Consider the following 23,765-nt stretch of genomic DNA (forward strand, 5'->3'; position numbering starts at 1 on the left):
ACCTTTTCCAGCAAATTTGTTTTTGTTCCTGATTTACAGCATTTGCAATTCTTTCGGTTTTTACTTAGTATATGAATGCAATCTTTTATTGTTAGAATATGCGTTCCAAGCATCAGTACATCCTGTATTGCATCACTGCACAGATCTATAATTTTTTTTCTATTTTCTCACTCTCTCTTTGCTTCATCTCCACAAAAGGAGACACTTTTCATCGAACAATTCTTATCGGCTACAGGACTGGTCTACACTATCCAACCTGCTTCCTGCCTCAGGCAAAATGAAGTGAACATACACTGGGCTGACCGTATTAGTTCATCCTCCCCCGCTCCATAGAGATGATACATTCCACAATAATAGACACTGGTGCATTCAAGGACTCCTACAAAAAAGCTGGTGGGTGCCAAACGAAACACTCAATCATTTCAACTCCAGTGGTAGATGCTTGACACCATCCATGTAATCACCACATGCTGCATTTTCACTTGAGTATCAGTAGGGTGCACTGTTACGCATTCCAGAGATGTCAGCTCTTAATTTAGGCCCATGTTTCCAATACAGTACAGAGAGGGCACTGCATTGTCAGAGGTGCCATCTTTCAGAAGAGACATCAAACTGATGTTCTTCTGCCTCCTCAGGCAGATGTAAAGGCGTCATAGAAACAGCGCAGACACACTGCACTAGTAATCCAGACACCAGGATTAATGATCAGGAAACAGGAATTTAAACGCCAGCTAAGCAACTAAAATTTAACTAAATAAATCTGAAATATGAAACTAGTATCAGGATTGGTGACCATAAATTACCACATTGCTGTGAAAATCCAGCTTGTTCTCTAGAGTCTTTTAGGAAATAAAATCTGTCATCTTTGTCCAGTCCAGGCCTGTGCATACATTCACAACAAATGGGAGGGTATTGAGAGCGGGAATGAAATGAGGTGCATGTCCACAGGTCCCTGAAGGTGGTAGGACAGATAGACAAGATGGCAACGGTAGCATATGGGAGGCTTTCCTTCATTGGACAAGATATTAAACACAGAATCAAGATGTAAACATTGGATGATAATGCTATACAAGACACCAGTTAGGCCATAGCTAGAACTTTGTCGACAGTTCTGGTCGCCAGGTTACAGGAAGGTCAGAATGGCTTAAGAGGGAAAATGGAGGAGATTTACAAAAAAGGTGCCACTGCAAAAATTTCAGATCTGAGGAAACATCGGATAGTCTAGGTTAGTTTCCTTATAACAGTGGAAACTGAGGGGTGACTTCATTGAGGTGTGAAAGTAATGAGGGGCTTGCATAGAGTGGAAAGGGAAGACTTGTTGCCCCTGGTGGAGTGGTCAAATACCATGGGGCACAGACTTAAAGTGATGGGTAGAAGGATTCAAAGGGACATGATGATGAACTTTTTCATCCAAAGGAGGGCATCTTGGGAAGTCATCGCTGAGTTTGATGGTTGAGATGGAAACCCTCAACTCATTTAAAGGGAATCTGTATCTGTACCTGAAGGGCAGGAGCCTGCAAGGTTATGGACCAGTAACTTATAAACAGGATTAGAATGGATGGGTCATTTATTCAGCTGATACAATGGGCTGAATGGCCTCTTTCCGTGCTGTAATTTTTCCATGGATGTGTATGATTCGAGTCCAAGAGTGATGGGACTTTATTTCAGTAGCCGCACAGCTGTCTTCAAGAAAAAGGTAGCTCAACACCAGCTTACCAAATGCAATTGGGCATGAGGAATAAATGCTGGCCCTGTCCACACCCCATGAATGAAAATAAGGGTGCAGTGGAGTTCACCTGCACAAGCCAATAACTATTTATCCCTCAAGCAGCATCGCTATTCAAGGATCTGATCATTTTCACATTATAGCTTGTGGGATCTTACTATGTTCAAGTTGCCTGCTCCATTTCTCCACATAACACAGACTAGGCTTTCAAAAGTAGTTGTGAAACACTCTGGGAAATTCTGAGGTGCTATAAATGCAAATCTTTCTTTCTTTATAGACAGACTGACTGCTTTTTTAAAAAAATTGTCTGTGATAAACTGAGCAATTCCAGCAACTTGTGTTTTGCTCTGGACTTTGGATGACATTTGAACCAAAAATATAACGCAGTCCAAACGCTGAATAATGGATTTGTCTCTTTCGGGTGTGCTTCACGTCAGAACAGCACCAGAGTTTGGACAGCTCTCTTCCCCAGAAATAATCTACTTGATGGTCCAGTGGGAATGTGTTGATGAAACAAACCTCATGGAACCAGAGAACTTTGTTGGAAAATACAACAGTTGATAGACTTTCCAAACATCCTGCACAATGCCTTTGGCTAAATAGGTCTTTCCTAGTGTCTGTTAGGATGTGAATGGTTAGGATCTGGAATGCACTGCTTGTAAGGAGCTGGAGCTTTCAAAATGGAATTGGATCAGTACCTGAAAATTTGCTGAGCTACAAGACAAGGACGAAGGTGGCAAACTGGTTTAGTTGCTCTTGCAGAGTGTGAGCACAGATGCAAAGGGCAGATGGCCTACTGCACTGCAACCATTTTATAATTCTAACATATACAGGTTTGGTACGCAATTAATGAAGCCGTAATGTAGAATAAAACCTGTCTGTTAACGGAAGATATAAGAAACCAGCTGAAAAGGAAGTTAAAACTTACCACGGTGTGCCGTATATTTGAAATCCTTTCACCGTTACCTCCGAGTCTTGCACGTAAATACAATTGGTCAGGAGTGACTGGACATTATCAAAGTCCTCAGGTTTCAACTTGGAGACAGATGGGAAGCGGTAGTAGTCCTGCTTCACCAGCTCAGCAACGAAGTCCTTATCAAACGTCAGTTCATGGTTTCCAGCGATGACTATTTTATATTCATAGGGAAGGCTTCCTGTAATTGCAAATGAAGCACTTAATTACAACCTTCCTCCCTTGTTAAACATGCTCAAGGAATACGTAAAGGGCAAAAGAGAAAATGTTTTAAAAATGTACAGGCTGCCAGAACAATTGTCGCAATAACAACAAAAGGTTACAACAGGCACCATTAATTCCACTTAATTATTCAACAAATGGGGACTGTGTTCCATTCCCACAATTTCTTCCAGGACTAAATTTAAACTCATGACTAAATAGGAAGTTTACTATTAGGGCTCTTGAAAGATCAAACTGTCGTAAGGGATTCTGATGTACATAAGATTGCTTTTGTGTCGGTTCGGTTTCATTTGAACAATACTTCTTGCTGACATTGTTAAGTATGCTGATGTTTTTTGGGGCATGAATACTGTCATCAGGCGCCATTGAGGTCATTGGAGAGTGGTGACATCATGGGGGTAGTGGTATCATTGGGTGCCAGTGAGGTCTTTGGGTGCTTGTGAGGTCACTGGGATGGTGACATCATTTGGAGTGTGATGTCACTGGGTGCAATTGGGATTGTGAGGTCATTGGGGGTGATGAGGTAATGTTGATGTGATGGTGGGTGTCAATGATGGTAATTGGATGCCAATTGCGGATGAGGCCATTGGTGTGTGGTTGATGTCATTCAAGAGTGGCAGGATCTGTTACTTAGATGGGCAGCTTGAGGGCACAGAATTAACATTTGGTGAAAAGGCATCATCATCCATGCAACCTGGTTCAATGGCAGCAGTTAGTCGTGGTTCAGTGTGCTCCACTCTCAGCTCTGAGTCAGAAGGGTTTTGGATTCAAGCCCTACTCCAGAGACTCGAGCAAAACATCAACACAGGCACGTCCTCTGTGGTACTGAGGGAATGCTGCATTGCCAGAGGGAATGTTTTCTGGATGAGACTGTGTCTGCATTTTCCCTCTCGGTGGATATCGGGGATACATGGCACCATTTTGGTCAAAAAGAGGAGTTCTTCCTAGTATTCAAACTAATGTTTTATTGCAGCTAATGTTGCTAAAAGAAATCATACAGTCATTGATTCTTGTGGGATACAGCTGTGTCAAAATTGGCTGTTATGTTTCTTACATTATAACACTGACTAACCAGTTCATGCTGAACATAATCCCAAACTAAACTAGTCCCACTTGCCTGCTACTGGCCCATATCGCTTGTATGCACCACTTCCTCAGGAAGTTCATTCCACACGCGAACCACCCTCTGTTCAAAATTTGCCTCTTATGGTCTTTTTAAAATCTCTCTCCTCTCACCTTAAAAATGTGCCCTCTAGCCTTAATGTTGGGTCTTATATCAAATCAGGCAGGAGCTGTATCATTGTAAGGGTCACACTGGAAATTGCTTTTATATGAACAGTTGAGTAGTGTACGTTAATGCCAGAATTAAAATAATTCACAATGAAGTTAAAAATGTGCACGAAAACCGATAAAATCAAGAAAGCACAAATTGTCAGTATTAGGGATTGAGGCAATCTCCCAATACAAGTAGTCACTTCTGCCCTATAATTTCAATAGCACTATATTGTAATGAAAAGACTCTTTAAAAATAATTATAGTCCTTTTTTTAGAAGGCTTGTTTCAAATATTCTATCGCTTTGTTTTATGCAAAGGGGAAAATAAGGAAAAATATCAGTGATTATTTGACTGACAAAAACTCTTTATACAGCATTCAAATTCCTGCTATCTAAAACGTGTGACTAAAAATTGTGACAGGTCCATTCAACTTTGCCACGTATGATAAAGGTGGATAATATATTACTAGCCATTGGGAATTTAAGTAGAGGTAAAACAGATGTGCAGTTTTAGTTCCATAAAGGAAAAAGACATCAGAATGTAAGTTGGAACACTGAACTAAAGACAGCATTTCCAAAAATGCACATGATTTAAGTACATATCTGGAAAAGCCGTGGTGTTAATTGATAGTGTTTGCACAGCTGACACATAGAGAAAATAGACTAAGGGCCACTTGTAGTTTGAATCCTGTGAGAATGTGTGTAAAATTTTCAAGTTGTTAGAATGGAGAAGAATTTTAATCTATTAGAAGTGGCAAGAAGTTTCAAGGTAATGAGAACTAAAAGTAATTTTCTTGACCATCAGCCCTGAAAAGGAATCCAAGCAAGAAGTTGGTTAAATAAGAAATTAAAGAATTAACAACAACTCTCAAATTGAGTGTCTGTAAAGGATATTGCTGGGAAACAAGTGTAATCTTTGTTTTGGTATTAATGCTAAGATCTTTCTAATTTAGACCTTTGATTAGTTCTTTGCTTTGTGTTGTAGTCTTGTGTTTTATAGTCAAAGAACATTGGCAGCCTCATGTGAATCTGTTCAGTGGCTAACCACCACAGTAACCAATTGCAAAAACTGAATTTATTGATCTATCAAGCAAGGTTTTACTCTGGGTTCTTACTTCTCCAGTATTCCATCAGCTGAGGTGAAAACACATGTCAACTGTCACAATATGCTACAGGCTTTGGCCACTAGATGGTTCTGTGAAGTGATTGTTAAAGTATTCCTTACAACAGTCACCACTTTACATTTATAATAATGATTAGTCAAACACAATTCACTGGCGTAGTAAATTTACTCAATGCAGAGAGTTCACTGTTCTTGCTATTGATTCTGTGATAGCACCTTGAATGCAGCTTTACTTGAGCAGAAACAGCAAACTTGGATTCTTTGTTCCTCCCCTGGATTCACGTCAGTGAACCTGGTGACTCTAATATGAGCCTCTCTTAAGATTGGTTTCTAGGAAACCAGTGCCCAAGAGATAGCTGCTGTTTGTTAATGTTACTAAATCCATCTCCTACAAATTAGTTTAATGATTAAGTTAATTTTCAGAATTCTGGAAGTGAGAAAAATGACCATGATGGGATTACGAACACACATTGTAAGCGTCATTAGACTAAGATTCTCAGTTACTCACCCAATAGTCCAACCACAACAGTAGCATACCCAAGGACTGCCTTCCCAATCAACCGCTAACTGAGGCCTGTCGGTGGTCAATTACTGACAGTGTTTAATTGGGATGCAGTAACAGGAAGGCCTTGAACCCCAACTCCACTATGCCCCCTGCAGTCAATTTGGACAGATAGCGCTTGGTGATAATGTCACTTGAGAAGAAATCTAGGCATCAAGGCTAATGCTCAGGCGACAGGTATTCAAAACTCACCAATTACAAAAAATTAAAAATAAGATGGTGCTGGAGACAAAAGGCATTTGGTTTGTCTCCAGCACCATCTTATTGTTAATTTTTTGTAATTATCTCTCTGCCTCAATTAATCGGATTATAGGTCATCCCTTCACTTGCTATTTAGCTGTTGACACTTTACTCACACTGTCTGACACTTTTGATCACCTGTAGAGACTTATTATTCAGCCTGTCTACACTCCACTAACACCAATTGTATGATCTTTTGATCTCTCTACCTATAAATTCTGTGCCTGTGTGCCTCTCTTCATTATGAAGCAGCAGTGCTCTGAAAGCTTGTGATTTCAAATAAACCTGTTGAACTATAACCTGGTGTCGTGTGACTTCTGACCTTCCTTAGGTAAAGAGAACAAAACTGGACACAGTACCAAAAACACTGAAATGGGACTAAAGATTGATCGATTGGGCAAGGAAGGAGGACATGTAATAAACTCTCAAGGAACATATCCGACCAGAGTCGACAATTTACCTTTTCCTTTGTTGATAATGGGAAAGTTGTGCTGTGGGAGGGGTTAACGCTGACTCAGAGCCTAATACCAAGCCCCAGAACATTTGGTGTCCCTAAGTCTGCACGTTGAAGGTATTCTCCAAACATGGATGCAATTGTTCACAGAGTCCTCAATAAAAATCTTCCACCGGGAACGGATCACAAAAGTGGTTCAACTTCCAGAACAAGCCAAATATAATTCTGCACATGTGCATATAAACAGAAAGACAAATTTCTACAACATCGATAGAAACACAAAATTTCTGGACACAGGAGACCATTCAGCCCATTGTGCCTGTTTCAGATAGAAAGAGCCTATCCAACTCAATTCTACTTCGCAACTCTTTCTTTTTAGCCCTTTAGGTTTCAGTGCGGAGACAAGTATTTTTAAATGCAATGAAGTCTTGTGCTTTCACAAAACCCCCAATACTTTCTAAGGGAAGGCATTTTTCTTCAACTCTACTTTAATCCTTAAATTGGTTTTAATCTATGTCCCCTTGTCATTGACCTCTCTGTGCTGGGAAGTAGGTTCTTCCTATCCTTGCTGTCCAGGTCCCTCATAATTCTATTTACTTCAAACAACTCCTCCCTCAGCCTCCTCTACTATAAATACAAAGAGTTTCCAGATTTATTGTTTTCACAGATTTCATATAGACCTTGAAGAACAAAGGGAAAAATCAGGGTTTTGATGTGGTTGGGGGCTAGGGAAGGGGTGGCGGGTGCAGGGAGTGGATAGGGAGCAAGAGTGGAGGTAAGAACACAAGACTACCAATGAAAGTGCCACCTACTTTGCCAAGCCCAATACTTTTTTAGATGCCATCTTACATGGGCAAGAGACAAGAAGGATAGAAAGAAATCAGAAAATTTGTTTGTATCAAGAATATGTGACTAAGAAAGCATTTATAGAGCGCGTTTCATGAACTCATAATATTTTGAGGCATTCTCCAGCTGATGAATTATTTTTGAAGTCTAGTCACTGTTCAGTTTTATGAAATAGCAATCTCCCATAATAAACAATACGGTGATAATGACCAGATAATCCATGTTCAAGTGAGAGAGGTCAACAAGCAGAAATAGTAACTCTCACCACAGACTCTGCCTGACTGCTGAATATTCCCAGCGTTTGAAATGATGTTGGTCGAGAAATATATAGTAGGCAGGGCACGAGGGAGAACTCTCCTATTCTTCACTGAAATTATGCCATGGGGTCTTTACTGTCTTACTTGAAAGATTATCACTGACAGTGCAGCACTGGAACATACCACTTCCTATCAGCCTACTCCTCATATGATTGAGTGTATTCGAGACAAAGATTGATAGATTGCCAGATATTAAAGATAAGGGGATATCATTGGAAAATGGTGTAGAGGTAGAAAATCAACTGTGATCTAGTTGAATGGCAGAACATGCTTGAGGGGCCACACGGCCTACTCCCATTCCTATATTTCTATAGTCACTTGGAGAATCTGTATCCAAAGCTGGCAATGAAAATTGAATACCACTGATTTCCCTCCCTTCAACATGGACTTTAAGTCCAATTGGTATCCAAGCGCAGGCAGGACAAATCCCGAGGTGATCTGGAGACCTTCGATTTCCTTCATCCATCCCGACCCCAATAGACAGTAATTGATCAATAGACTCTGCAAACCCAATATTTTGGAGCATTGCAAACCTCTGGGCAATGATGTAAGTCATCCAAGCTGTGGACAGTTAAGAATTTCCGAATACATCGCCATCCATTCGACATAATGGGACAGAATGAGGGCCATTTGGCCCATCAAGTCCATACTGCGGAGTAATCCTGTCAACCCTATTCCCCTATTTTGTAGCCCTGCAAGTTTAATTTGCTCAAACTGCCATCCAATTTCCTCACAATCGTCAATCATCTCAGCCTCCAGCACCCTCATAGTGGCAAGTTCCAAGGTATTACCATACCCCAAGTAAAAAGCGTTCTTCCTCACATTCCTGCCACACTTTGCCCAACACCTTAAATCTACATCCCCGAGTCTTTCTACCATAAATAAGGGAAACAGCTCCTCTTTGTTCATCTTAGCTAGGTTAAGTGAGAGAGCAAGGGTCTGGCAGATGGAGTACAATGTTGGTAAGTGAGACGTCATCCATTTTGGTAGGAATAACAGCAAAATGGACTATTATTTAAAATTGCAGCACGCTGCTGTGCAGAGGGACCTAGGTGTCCTTCTGCATTAATCACAAAAAGTTGGTTGGTGGGTGCAGCAGATAATTACGAAGGCAAATGGAATTGTGTCCTTCATTGCTATTCGGATGGAGTTTAAAAACAGGGAGGTTATGTTGCAGCTGTATAGAGTGCTGGTGAGGCCACACCTGGTGTACTGAGTATAGTTTTGGTCTCCTTACTTGAGAAAGGGTGTACTGGCACTGGAGGGGGTGCACAGGAGTTTCACTAAGTTGATTCCGGAGTTGAGAGCGTTGGCTTAGGAGGACTAGACTGGGACTATACTCATTGGAATGGGTGGGGGGCGGAATCTTATAGAAACATGTAAAATTAAGAAGGGAATATAAGATAGAAGCAGGAAGGTTGTTTTCACTGGCGGGTGAAACTAGAACTAGGAGGCATAGCTTCAAAATAAAGGGCAGCAGATTTAGGACTGATTTGAGAGGAACTTCTTCACCCAAAGGGTTGTGAATCTGTGGAATTCCCTGCACAGTGAAGCAGTTGAGGCTACCTTGTTGAATGTTTTTACGGCAAAAATAGATGGATTTTTGAACAATAAAGGAATTTAGGGTCATGGTGAACGGGCAGGTAAGTGGGGATAACAAGGTGTAGAGCTGGATGAACACAGCAGGCCAAGCAGCATCAGAGGAGCAGGAAGGCTGACGTTTCAGGCCTAGACCCTTCTTCAGAAATGCTCCTCTGGAGCTACTGGCTGTGGAGGCGATGGGCGGAGCGACGTTGGCGTCGGCGGTGGGTGGAGTTGCGTCGGCGCCGGTGGTGGGCGGAGTTGCGTCGGTAGTGGGCAGAGTTGCGTCGGCGTCGGCGTTGGGCGGAGCGGGGTAGGCAGCGGCAGCACTGGTGTCAGCAGGTGTGTCCTCAGTGTCTGTGGTGTTGGCCTCGGAAATGGAGGCGGTGGCATCAGCAGCGGTGTCGATGGCGTTCGCTGTCCTGAAAGTGGTGTACCCGGCGGCAGAGGATGTGACATCATCCATGGGTTCTCCGAAAGTGGCCACATTGCCAATGGCGGCAGGCACATTGTGGAGAAAGTCCTGGGTAGGGTTGGGGATTTGGGGGGTGGAGGAAGCCCATTTTGGGTGGCAGGCACCAGTAAGTTTACTGTACTTACGGTTTTTAGTGTTCAATAAAGCTGAGTAGAATTGTGAGTTCAGGTTGTGGATCCTACAAAGAATAAAAAACAGGAGAGGTCCTTTGCAGGTCTGGGAGAGGGAGGCTCTGAGCTGGGGTAGGCTTGATTGTAGTGCCAGGAGATGCCGGCGCATCGCTGCGAGTATGTTTTTCAGGAGTCGCATGGAGAAACATTTTTGAAGGATCTCAATGTTCTGAATGTAGACATTGTCGCGGTTGGGGCCAAATTGGGAAGGCCTAAATGTGGACTGTAGTCCATTGGGGATGATCTGGTTCTGTAGGCAGGTACTAAGAAAGGTACTGTGACTGTAGTACCTGGTTTGCTTCAGGACGTGGTCGAGCAGTTTCAAGGCCGAAGAGATTACGAGAGAGTTGCAGTGGGAGAGAGATCCACTGAGGTTTTTCCGGAGGGAGGAGGGTACTTCTTCAAGGTAGGCATCCTTAGAAGAGGCTTCGCAGTGGGGTTAAAATTGTTTCAGAGATAGTCGTAACTGCAGATGCTGGAGAATCTGAGATAACAAGGTGTAGAGCTGGATGAACACAGCAGGCCAAGCAGCATCAGAGGAGCAGGAAGGCTGACGTTTCAGGCCTAGACCCTTCTTCAGAAATGGTAAGTGGATCTGAGTCTCAAAAAGATCAGCCAGGATCTTACTGAATGGCGAATCAGGCTTGACAGGCCAGATGGTCTACATCTGCTCCTATTTCTTATGTTATGTTTTAAACCTGTCATAAACTAAACGTAAACCCCTCCATCAGATCTCCCTTCCAAAACTAAACATAAACACCTCCATCAGATCTCCCTTCCAACTCCTTTGCTCCAACAAGAGCAATCCCAGTTTCTCCTATCTAAAGTTAAAGCTAAATTCCATCACCTTTGGAACCATTCTGGTTGATCTCCTCTGTATCCTCTCAACTCCACTCTGGTAATCAGATGGATGCATTGCCCTAGGTGTGGCCGAACCAATGGTTTACGTAGGTTCAGCAAACTTTGAAAGCGCCAGATTTCATGAAGGTTGAAGTGACTGCTGCAGTCTAAAGGAGGCTAGGGTTCTGAACTCGCCACTCCCTACCCACTGGAAAGTCTCAGTACAGTGCACTCTTCCCACAGCCTCCCTCCCACAAATGGGTGGGGAAGCAATTTTCTGATACCTGCCTCTGCTGAGTGCCAGGATAACACATTCAGAAAAGCAGCCTTGCAGATTTAACGGAGCAGAGCACCCTGGAGCATTCATGCTTCGTCTCCATAAGTAAGGTGTTGCACTGTCATTCCAGAGTTTGTCTATTTTTTTTAAGTAAATCTAATCTCTGAAAATTCAAATCAAACTTTCATATGACTGCCCTTCATTCAAAATCTTGGCTCGTACACTAAAACACAGCTACCAAGAAACAGTTTAATTACTTAGAAGGTAGCAAAGGGCAACCCTTCCATTGAGATTATGCAACCCACAGACTGAAACAATATTAAGTTTGAACGTCTGCCAATGAAAACATTTCTAGTGATACCATCATCCCTTACAGACAAGAGCACTTAGATTTCAGAAGGGGCCTCCAGTAGCACAAGTGTTCATTCAGGACAACAGGAGTCCAGTCCTATGCTAGGGAGCACAAATAAGATTAGGAAAGGTACGTGGGATGCATCCTTTGAGCACAGAGACTGCAATCCTTTATTTCACTCTAGTTTTCCCGGATGCACTTGGCAGTGAGCATCAATGTCTATAACTACCCCAAAATTAACACAAGGAAAGGAAGTGACCATTCAGTCCCTCAAATCTGTTCTGCCATTCTGTTTGTTCATGGTTGATCTGTAATTTAATCCGATCTACTGCCATGATTTTAATACTACAAACAAATGCCGAAAATTCTGCAAAAACTCAGCAGCCCAATTTAACTCAAAGTGTTAACTGTGTTTCTTTCTCCATGGACGCTGCCAGACCTACTGGGTTTCTCCAGTATTGTCCGCTTGTTTCAGATTTCTAGCATCCACAGCTTTTAATGATTTCAATGTTTTTAACTAACAAAAATCTACTTATTCCAGTCGTCATGTTTTCAGTTGACCCCAAGCTTCAGCTACTGGCAGAGAGGTCCAGAATGCCACAACTGCTTGCATGAGAGTGTGTATCCTGACAGTAATCCTGAATGGCTGGGTTTAAATATGCAGGTGATGCCTGCTTGTTGTGGACTCTACAAATAGAGGAAACAATTTAGAAATTTCATGGGTTCCAACCTTTGTACTATCACCAGATACAAAGGTAAATTCACCACAGTCCTAACAGATGATAGAAACATAGAAGATAGGAGCAGGAGGAGGCCATTCGGCCCTTCGAGACTGCTCTGTCATTCTTCACAATCTTGGCTAATCGTCCAACTCAATAGCCTAATCCTGCTTTCTCTCCATAACCTTTGATCCCATTGCCCCAAGTGCTATATCTATCCACCTCTTGAATACATTCAATGTTTTGGCATCAACTACTTCCTGTGGTAATGAATTCCACAGGCTCAGCACTGTTTGGGTAAATAAATATCTCCTTACCTCCATCCTAAATGGTCTACCCTGAATCCTCATACTATGACGCCTGGTTCTGGACACACCTACCATCGGGAACATCCTCCCTGCATCTACCCCTGTCAAGTCCTGTTAGAATTTTACAAGTCTCCATGTGATCTCCCCTCATTTATCTGAACTCCAGTGAAAACAATCCTACCCTAGTCAACCTCTCCTCATCCCTGGAATCAGCCTGGTAAACCTTTGCTGCATTCCCTCGAGAGCAAGCGAATCCTTCCTCAGAAAATGAGACCAGAACTGAACATAATACTCTAGGTGTGGCGTCACCAAGGCCCTGTATAACTGCAACAACACATCTCTGCTCCCATTCTCGAAACCACTCACATTGAAGGCGAACATACCATTTGCCATCTTTACCACCTGCTGCACCTGCATGCTTACCTTCAGCAACTGGTGCACAAGGACACCCAGGTTCCATTGCACACACCCCTCTCCCAATTTACAGCCATTCAGGTAGTAATCTGCTTTCTTGTTTTTGCTTCCAAAGTGAATAACCTCACATTTATCCAAATTATACAGCATCTGCCCGTTGTTTTGCCCATTCACCTAACCTCTCCAGATCATGCTGAAGGATCTCTGCATCCTCATCACAGTACACCCTCCCAGCCAACTTGGTATCATCTGCAAACTTTGAGATGTTACATTTTGTTCCCTCATCCAATTCATTAATATATATTGTGAATAGCTTGGGTCTCAGCACCAATCCCTGAGGCACCCCATTAGTTACTGCCTGCCAATTTGAAAAGAACCCATTAATTCCTACTCTTTATTTCCTCTCTGCCAACCAGTTTTCTAACCATCTCAATACACTTCCCGAAATCCTATGCACTTTAATCTTGCACAAATATCTGTTATGTACGACTTTGATGAATGCTTTCTAAAAGTCCAAGTATACCACATCAACTGGCTCCCCCTGTCATAGTTACATCTTCATAGAATTCCAACAGATTTGTCAAGCATGATTCCCCCTTCATAAATCCACACTGATTCTGTCACTGCTTTCTAAATGCTCCGCTATAACGTCCTTGATATTGGATTCGAGAATTTTCCCCACTACCAATGTTAGACTTATTGGTCTGTAATTCCCTGTTTTCTCTCTACCTCCCTTTTTGAATATTGGAGTGACATTAGTACCCTCCAATATGCAGGGACTGTTCCAGAGTCTATAGCATCCTGGAAAACTGACCACCAATGCATCCACTATTTCTACAGCCACTTTGTTAAATTCTCTGGGACGTAGATTATCAGGCGCTAGGGATTTAATCCTTCAATCCCATCAATTTTCCCAGCACCATTCCTTTACTAATACTGATCTCCCTCAATTCTTTCCTCTCACTAAATCTTGCATTCTCCAACATTTCTGGTACCTGATTTGTGTCCTCTTTTGTCAAGACAGAACCAAAGTATATTTTCAGTTGCTCAGCCATTTCTTTATCCCCTATTATACATTCCCCCATTTCTATCTGTAGGGGACGTACATTGGTCTTCACCAATCTCTTTCTCTTCACTTACCTACAGAAACTTTTCGTGTCAGTCTTTATGTTCCCTGCAAGCTTACTTTGGTACTGTATTTTCCCCTTCCTAATCAATTCCTTTATCCTTCTTTGCTGAAATTTAAACTGCTTCCGAACCTCAGATATATTATTTTTCTTGACCAATCTGTATACTTCTTCCTTGGATCAGATACTGTCTCTAATTTCCTCTTACCCATTTTGCTTTTGTGCCAGACAGGAATAAACAGTTGCTGCAGTTCCCCCATGCATTCCTCGAATGTTTGCCATTGTCTATCCACTGTCATCCCTTTAAGTAACTCTTCCCAACTATCAAGGCCAACTCACACCTCATATCTTCATAGCTTCCTTTATTAAGATTCATCACTCTAGTCTCCCACCTCATTCTCTATCTTGATAAAAAATTCTATCATATTATGGTTGCTTATCCCCAAGGGGTCTCGCACAGCTAGATTGGCAATGATTCCCTTCTTATTACACATTTCTCAGTCTAAGATGGCCTGGTCTCTAATTGGTTCCTCCATATATTGGTCAAGGAAACCACCCCTCTATGGCATTGTGGTTAATTTGATGTGACCAATCTATGTGCAGATTAATGTCACTTATGATCACCGATATTCCTTTATCACATGCATCTCTAATTTCCCATTTAATGCCATTCCCAACATTACCACTGCAGTTTGTGGGTCTATATATGACACCCACTAATGTTTTTTGCCTCTTGGTATTTTTCAACTCTACCCATACAGACTCCACATTATCAGAGCTAATATTCTTTCTCACTATCGTGTTAATTTCCTCTTTAACCGGCAATACCACTCCACCACCTTTCTCCTTTTGCCTGTCCTTCCTAAATACTGAATACCCTGGGACATTCAGTTCCCATCCCTGGTCACCCTGCAGCTATGTCTCCGCAATCCCAATTATATTGTATAATGCCATAGAGGAGGAATTCCTAGAGTGTTTATGGATGATTTTCTTGACTAATACATGGGGGAACCAACCAGACAGCAGACCATCTTAGACTGGGTACTGTGTAAGGAGAGGGCTGCTCTCTCATTAGAGACAGGCAAGTGGTAGTGGTTTAAATTGAGGGTTGTCATACCTCAGTTGAAGGGAGAGATTAAGAACAAAGTCCTACAGAAACATCAGCCGGTGCACGAGTTGAACCCACATGGGTGGCATTACTCTACACAGCAAACCAGCCATCTAGCCAACTGAGCTAACCAAGACAACAACCATCACAAGCTCACCTTGAACACAGTAAAACAAATGACCAGTGCTCATCACACAAAATACACTGAGTCATATCAGGAGATGCTGGGACAGGTGTTGGTCAAAGCAGTAAATTTTAAAGGCTATTTTAAAGGATTGGTGGTCAAAACTGGATTGGTAAACTACATCTTGTGAGGAAACTTGTAAAGTAATTAAGTTGACATCAAAGGCTTTGCAACATCCTGGACACATGCTGAGCTCTTTGTTGCCTGAAAGTTCCCGGTCCTCCTCTACTTTTGTCCCAGTTTAAAGATTATCTAACAAGCCTTGTGCACAAGCACAGTTAGACAGCAGACTTCTATATGTAGTTTCTGCCTTTGCTAGAAGAAGCCACTGTATGTCTCTCATTTCTCCGGGTTCACTAGCCAGCACTTCAGCTGCTTCAAATCTCTCAGTGTTTTGCACTGAATTATTAAAAAAACTCTGTATAAATGAATCACTAGCCAGAGAAAATGGAAGCTTGAACCTAGACACCTTCAGAATTGTTGGTTGGGGAATTCCTAAATCAAGTAACGGTATATCTGCAGGCTCACTAATGCAATATAGAAAAGACAGAATTGTATTGTTACATGAGAATTTCACATCAACTCAATACGGTTTGCTGCAAACATTCTGCAGTTCAATGAATGACAAAATGTATAATTATTTGTAACGCTTATCAATTTTTTTAAGGCGTTTCCATGAGGATATTTTTAGCCGAGCCAGTGCAAACAAGCAGAATGGCCAAGTTAGACCATTTGAAATATGCCTGATGCTGGAGCATGGTCATTACAGTCTGCCCTATGTTGTAGGTGTTGAGTTCTAACTAAAAAAAAAGTGTCTTTCACGTCCTCAAGATGTTGCAGAACGATTCACAGCCAATGAAGTACTTTTAAATTGTAATCACTGCTATAATACAGGAAGCCAATTTGTGTACAGCCACTGTCCACAAGCAGTAATGACACAAAATGATGAAATAATCTGGTGTTGTTGGCCGAGTGATCCATGTTGGCCAGGACAACAGAGGAATCGTCCCTGCTCATCAGAATAGTGCCGTGGGATCTTTTCCTTTCACCAGATGAAACTTCATTTTAAAGCATTAGAGGGCTGAGTTTGACACAGTGACAAACCTCCACTGAAAGCGTGATCGAGGCTGATTCAAAAAAAAAGTTTAAAATAGCAACATTTGCAAGGCATTGGGTTATGGGCAAGAGGGGCTAACCTTTTAATGATACGAACATGAGGAGGTGGTCATTTATGCTCCTAGGAGTCTGATATCCCATTTAATGAGATCATTCTGAACTGTGACCTAACTCCACAAGCTGATCTTTTCCCCACATCTTTGAATAACTGGTAAACAAAAATCTATCATTCTCAATTATAAAAAATAACAGCTGATCAAGCACCAACTAGGATTTGTAGAAGAGAATTCCAAACTTCAACAAGCTTTTCATTCTAGAAGTTCTTGGTAACTTCATTTACCTTTCACTTAAAACAAATAATCTGATCATTTAATGCATTATTGTATGTGAAATCTTGCTGCCGACATATTGCTTGTCAAGTTTACCTTTCTTTTGGCAGTGACTACACTCGAAAGGCAGTTTTGAGACAGTCCGAGATTCGAAATGGCATGATAGAAATGTAAGGTCTTTCTGAATGCTTATCTCAAACAAAATAATATCTCTGTGAAAATGGTGAAGAGAGAAACATCAGATAAACGGGCACGACTCCTGATTGCTAATCTGTTCACAATCTGTGATGAACAGAGTAGGAATTCAAACTCTGCGGCAGTGTCTGGCAGAATTAAAGGTGCACGGGACGCCAGATTTGAAGGAGCTGCAGAAGATCTCAGAGAGCTGGAGGAGGTTGCAGAAATGTTGCCTGTATTCACTCAGGAAGCCCAAATGGAATGGAACATTGATTTCTTCTGAAAACAGGTCACTGGACCTGAAACATTAACTCTGATTTCTCTCCACAGATGCTACCAGACCTCCTGAGATTTTCCAGCAATTTCTACTTTTTGTTTCACCCTGAATACCTTTGATTAACAAAAAAAACTGTAATATTCCCCTTTAAAATTAACAAGTGGCCTGGAACCCCAAGCAGTTTGCCGAAGAGAATTTCAAACTTCTAGCAGCCTTTGTCTATTGAAGTATTTCCTAATTTCACTCCTGTTAAGGTCTGTCTCTTGTTTACTATGTCCCCCAGTTCTAGAATTCCCAACAAGCAGAAACAGCTTCACTCTAGCTGCCCTTTCTGCTTCCCTTAGCATCTTCAGAACCTCAGGCAAATCACACCTACCTTCTAAATTCTAAGAAATACAACCATAGGTTGTATAATGTAATCTTTGGAGTCCAAGCATCATTCACAAAGAACACAGGATCAAAATTAGGTCATTTGGCCACCAATCGATTCTGCCTCAATAGCCTACTACCTATCCTGAGATTGAGACTCCTTGTTCTGGACACCCCAGACCAGAGGAAATTTTGTCCTACATCCAGTCTGTCTTGACCTTGTAGAATTTTATATATTTTAATGAGATCCCACTCCAATGAATACAGGCCAGTCAACCCAATCTCTCCCCAAACAACAAACCTGTTGTCCCAGGGATCAGTCTTTGTGCGGCACTTCCTCTACGGCAAGTACATCCTTTCTTAGGTAAAGAGTAAATCTATGCTGCACTACCAAGACTAATATATCCTGCCTCAGGCATGGCACGCAGAATTGTTCAGAGTACTCAAGGTGTGATGTAATCAAGGCTTTGTACAACTCAAGCATGATTTCCGTTCCTTTGTATTCTAGTTTCTACATACAAGGGCCAGCATTCCATTAACCTTTTTGACTATTCTCTCATGTGTGTGACTTTTTAATGATTTGTGTATCTGGGCGCCAAGGTCTCTTTGGAGTATCATGGTATCTGGACTTTTCATTATTCCGAAAGCAATAACCAGATTTATATAATTTAAAACGTGGGACACAGAGTCAGCAATCCATCAATTACTAGCGAGATATCATGACCATTATACTACCATACTGATAACAGCTCAATCTACCTATTGTAGCAAGGCAGCTGCAGTAGCCCTGAACCTACCAATAGAGCAAGAATCGGCAGGAAGTTTTGAAAACCAAGTTTCAAAAGTAAAAAAGCTCAGGACTGAGGAAGCTCACTTGTGTAATCGGAAGACCCATAAAACCTGATAAATATAATCCAGAATTATCAATGAACCCTCCTTGGCTGAGGAAAGTGTCCTGTGTCAAAATCAGATAAAATGCAACCTCAAAATATATTGAGAATTAAAATAAACATAAAATTTAAAAATCTAATTCCTTTATTTCAACGGGCCTTAAAGATAAGGGATGAAAGATATACTACAGATACATAAATGTCTGGTTGGACCCTATCTGGAATAACTGTGTTCAGTTCTGGGCGCCACATCTTAGGAAGTATATACTGGCCTTGGAGGGAGTGGACAGTAGATCCAGCAGAATGACACAAGGGCTAATGGGATTAAATTACAAAATCAAGTTACACGCACTAGGTTTGGATTGCCTCATGTCTAGAAAATTAAGGGATGATACCACTGAAGTGATTAAAGACGACTAAAAGAGTTGATAGCATAGATATTTCGTCTGGTGGGGAAAGAATATGAAAGGAGGAACCATATTGCTTAAAGTACAGGGACAGGTGTGGTCAGAAAACGGTTCCTCACTCCAAAAGCAATGGAAATTGGGAAATGTATTCCCCAAAATGATAATTTCAAGATTGAGATGTCAATAGATTATTGTTAGTAAAGGGGATTAAGTATTACAGAACCAAGGCAGGCAATTGGAATAAAGATATAGATCAGACATGATCTAATTGCATGACAGAGCAGGTTCAAAGGGCTGAATGGCCTTCTTCTGTTGCTATGTGACTAATAATCTCATTCTGAGGCAATTCTCTTTTACAGTCAGGAAGATTTTTCTTTGTATCTGGAACAAGCAGGAAGAATATCACTTTCCACAGTTTCCCTAAGTGAATGGGTTAATAATATGATGACAAACAGTGTATTACACTCTCAGCTGCTTAAAGGCCAAACACTATTAAAAAAAAAGCCTTAATACCTTCCCTTAATAAACAAGTTATAGACTTAACTTCTTTTTGTGAGATACTAGGGTAGCCTGAAACTACAGCAGAGGTTGGCATAATCCTCTACAATTTAATAATAAAAGCCATTCCTCAGTTTTTGAAATTCTGGAATATCCCCTGTGTGCATCACAGATCAATTTAAGTGGCACTTTTTCACTAATCAAAAAGAAATGGAAGGTTGAAATCAGCTTACTGTATATTGAGCAGTCAGAAAGCAAAATACAATTATTGCAAATAAATTACATTTGCCACTCTCAAGGTTGATTGTTCAAACTACAGTTGAGTGCAATCGAACATTATTTTTAAATATGTCAATACGTGATTCCATTTTCTGTGCAGGACAGACTTCTGGCAGATAATTTAATATTTTAAGTACAGCTTCTAAAGTTTTGTTGAAAATCACACCATATCATGACACACATGGTATGTACAGAACTAAAGGCTTATTACACGCAAGTAAATGGAATCTGGGAAAATGTAGTTTAAAGAAAAGACTTGCATTTGTAAAGAGATTTTCAACAACCACAAAATGTCTGAAAGTGCTTTTCAGCCATAAAGCGGTGCAGTCGCTATGTTAATGTAGGTAACATGGTGGTCAATTTGATGCACAGTAAGATCCCACAAACAGCAATGAGATAATGATCAGACAATCATGTTGATCAAGGGATAAATATTGCTCATGGCATCAGGGAAACTTACGCTAATCTTCTACAAAATGGTGCCATGGAATCATTTACAATTTAAGGGCACCGTGGTGGCTCAGTGGTTAGCACTGCTGCCTCACAGCGCCAGGGACCTGGGTTCAATTCCCCCCTCGGGTGACTGTCTGTGTGGTGTTTGCACATTCTCTCCATGTCTGCGTGGGTTTCCTCCAGGTGCTCCTGTTTCCTCCCACAGTCCAAGGATGTGCAAGTTAGGTGGACTGGCCATGCTAAATTGCCCATATTGTTCAGAGATATGCAGACTAGGTGAGTTAGCTACAGAAATGCAGGGTAGGGGGATGCTTCTGGATGGGATGCTGTGCAGAGGATCAGTGTGGACCCCTTTGGGCCAAATGGCTGGTTTCCACAATGTAGGGATTCTATTCTAACCACATCAATATCTTAAGGAGGGAGGGGGACAAAATATCGATAGATATCTAATATCTGTCATTGGGAAAATGTTAGCATCTATTATAAAGGATGTGTTGGCAGAGCATTTGAAAATACGTAATCTAGTCAAGCAGTCAACATGGCTTCATGCCAGACAAACGTATTAAAATTAATTGAGGAGGTAACAAGCAGGATAGATAAAGGTGAACCAGTGGATGTGAAATATTTGGATTTCCAAACATTTGGTGTCTTACAAACACCACAGGGTTACTTAATAAGATAAGAGTGTTGGGGATAGAATATTAGCTTGGATAACTAATAGAAGGCAGAGGTTTGGACAGAAGGGGTATTTTCAGGATGGAAACCAGTAACGAACGGAGTGCCACGGAGATCAGTGCTATTGCCACAATTATTTACAATATACATTAATGACTTGGATGACCCAAATGCATGTATTATCACCAATTTGCGGATAATACAAATATAGTTGGGATGGCAACTAGTGGTGATGACACAAATAAACAGTCTACGGAGGGATATAGACAGGTTGAGTGAGTAGGCCATAACTTTGGCATGTGCAATATGATGTTGGAAAATGTGATTTTAGGCACTAGGGGCAGGAAGAATAAAGAAGATAAATATTATTTAAATGGGCTGCACAAAGACTGCAGAATACTGATCTCTCAATCAATATCGTAGAATAGATTGTCTGGTCATTATCACACTGCAGTTTGATGCTTGGCTGTGCACTTCGACATTACAACTGTGGTTCCATCTTAGAAGTACTTTCTCTTTATTCTTTCATGGGATGTGGGTGTTACCAACAAGGCCGATATCTGTTGTCCGAAGGTAACGGCTACTGAACTGAGTGGCCTGTGAGGCCATTTCAGAGGGCAGTAAAGAATCACCCACATACCTGTTTGCCTGCAGCCACATGTAGGCCAGATCAGGCAAGGACAGTAGATTTCCTTCCCTAAAGGACATCAGCGAACCTAATTTTTTTATATGAAAAACAACTATGTCTATATAGTCGCATTAAACTAGCTGTTAATTCCAGATTTAACTGAATTTAAATTTTACCATCTACTTGGTGGAGTTTGAACCCATGTCCCTAGAACAGTAAACTGGGCCTCTGGATAATCAGGCCAGTGACATTGCCACCATGCTACCAATTCCCAACTTCTTTTACATGATACTGAAACAACAAAATCACTGGAAATGGACAACTCCATTGTCTAATCACAACTCGCTGTTGTTAATAATAAATTGAACATTCACATGAAGCCTACCTAACCTTGCAATCACTGATCAAAATTCTACTCACAGATAACCTGAATGAAGAGAAGACTAATATTTAACTGAAGAAACCAGCCACTGGTTTCTTACCAAAAATCTTCTATTGTGTAATGTTCAACCATCTACATAAATTTCTCACAACCTGCAATGGGCTTCTGGCTACATGACAATAGAAATCACAACGAGAATAGTAGTTTTCCATTGCTCTTTAAGGAGAACAAATGCAGCTCTCCACTTAAAAAGTGACGGCAGTATTAGCAAACACCACACTACACTGCACAACCCACCACTCGTTGGTGCATTCCCATTGTTTCACTAACAGCGTAAAAGCCTTTTAGCTCACAGGCATTGAATGTGCAATAAAGGCCTTCGATCATGAGCATAAAAGAACAATTGGGCATAGTCACCCAAAGCAACAATTCACCTGTTTGTTTACTGGGATGGGGGAGGGTAACTGATGAGTACAGCCTGTTAAAACAATCTCCAAAATAATGGTCTCCATTTGGTGAAATTGAGAACTATGAACTTCCCACAAGACAGTTACGTATTTAAAAGTGGGAGGGGGGAAGTGTGAGGATATTTTCTCATCGGGGCTGGAGTATAAATCAGCTCACAGGCAGACAACAAACAGGTACTGTAGGAGGGATGTGTTATAAAAATGTGCACTGCTCTGTTGCCCAGTTTACCAATAATACAGTACCTAAGCACTGAAGAGAAACCGAGCCCTATTGTGCATTATCCAATGGGAATCAAAAAGATGAGGGGGAACTATAATGACTGATATTTATATGGATGGCTTTAATGTAGTAAAATATCCCAAGATGCCTCACAGGAGTGGTTATTAAGCAAGAATTTGACACCAAGCAATGCAAGCAAAGTATTACAGCAGGTGACCAAAAGTTTGGTCAAAGAGGTCAGTTCTAATGAGCATCTTAATGAGTAAAAAGGGGCAGAGCTACAGTGAGAGAAGAGAGATTTGGGAGGGGATTCTGGAGCTAAACACATGGAGAGCTGATGACTATATTTAGTTATAAAGATAGGAAAGCGCAAGACAATGGAAGAATTTATAAACAGGGATGACAGTCTTTTATCAGTGCATTGCTGGACCAGAGGCCGGAGTTTGCACATTCTCCAGTGTCTGCGGGGGTTTCCTCCGGGTGCTCCGGTTTCCTCCCACAGTCCAAAGATGTGCAGGCTAGGTGGATTGGCCATGCTAAATTGCCCATTGTGTTCAGGGATGTGTAGATTAGGTGGGTTATAGGGGGATGGGTCTGGGTGGGATGTTCTGAGGGTCGGTGTGGACTTGTTGGGCCGAAGGGCCTGTTTCCACACTGTAGGGATTCTATGATCTATAATGTAACTTACTATAAGTAAGACAAGAAGCTACATCTGTTGCTTACCCGTACTGGTAGAATTTGGTAAGTTTCCATTCTATGGATTTTCATTAACCATTTGTTGCTTCTGTTACAGTGGCCCAAACTCGAACGGGAATAGACAGGGTAAACCTATAGAGGATGTTCCCAGTGATCGGAGAGCTCAGAACCATGGGTCACATGGTTTAAGGACTGGCTACTTAAGACAGAGATGAGAAGAAATTTCTTCACCGAAAGAGAGCTGAGACTGCGGAACTCTTTGCCACAGGAAGCATTTGAGGCCAAAACATTGAATGTTTTAAGAAGCAGTTAGATATAGTTCGTGTAGCTAAAGAGATCAAAGGGTGTGAGGAGAAAGAGGTATCAGAGTACTAAGTGGAAAATCAGCCATGATCGTATTGAATATGGAACTAAATCCATAGCGGACGGAAAATATTCAACATGGTGCTCAGTTACGAGTGGTGTACCATAAGGATCTGTTCTGGGTCCTCTTCTATTTGTGATTTTTGTAAATGATTTGGATGTAGGATTGGAAGGGTGGTTTAGTAAGTTCGCGGACGATACGAAGGTGGGTCCAGTTGTGGATAGTGCGGAGGGCTGTTCTAGGTTA

At 41.5% G+C, this 23,765-nt stretch overlaps 1 protein-coding gene across 2 annotated transcripts in view; it reads right to left on the reverse strand.

The window, feature by feature from the left end:
- Positions 1-23,765, reverse strand: part of mpped2a (metallophosphoesterase domain containing 2a) — a 183,304-nt gene that overhangs the window by 124,249 nt on the left and 35,290 nt on the right. For both annotated transcript variants that reach the window (XM_048607239.1, XM_048607240.1), the window contains exon 4: positions 2,655-2,880. In XM_048607239.1, the coding sequence (XP_048463196.1) occupies positions 2,655-2,880 (226 nt within the window). The remainder of the gene's footprint in view (positions 1-2,654; positions 2,881-23,765) is intronic.

Source organism: Rhincodon typus, chromosome 17 (assembly GCF_021869965.1).
Source record: "Rhincodon typus isolate 14 chromosome 17, sRhiTyp1.1, whole genome shotgun sequence".
NCBI classification, from domain to species: Eukaryota; Metazoa; Chordata; class Chondrichthyes; order Orectolobiformes; family Rhincodontidae; genus Rhincodon; species Rhincodon typus.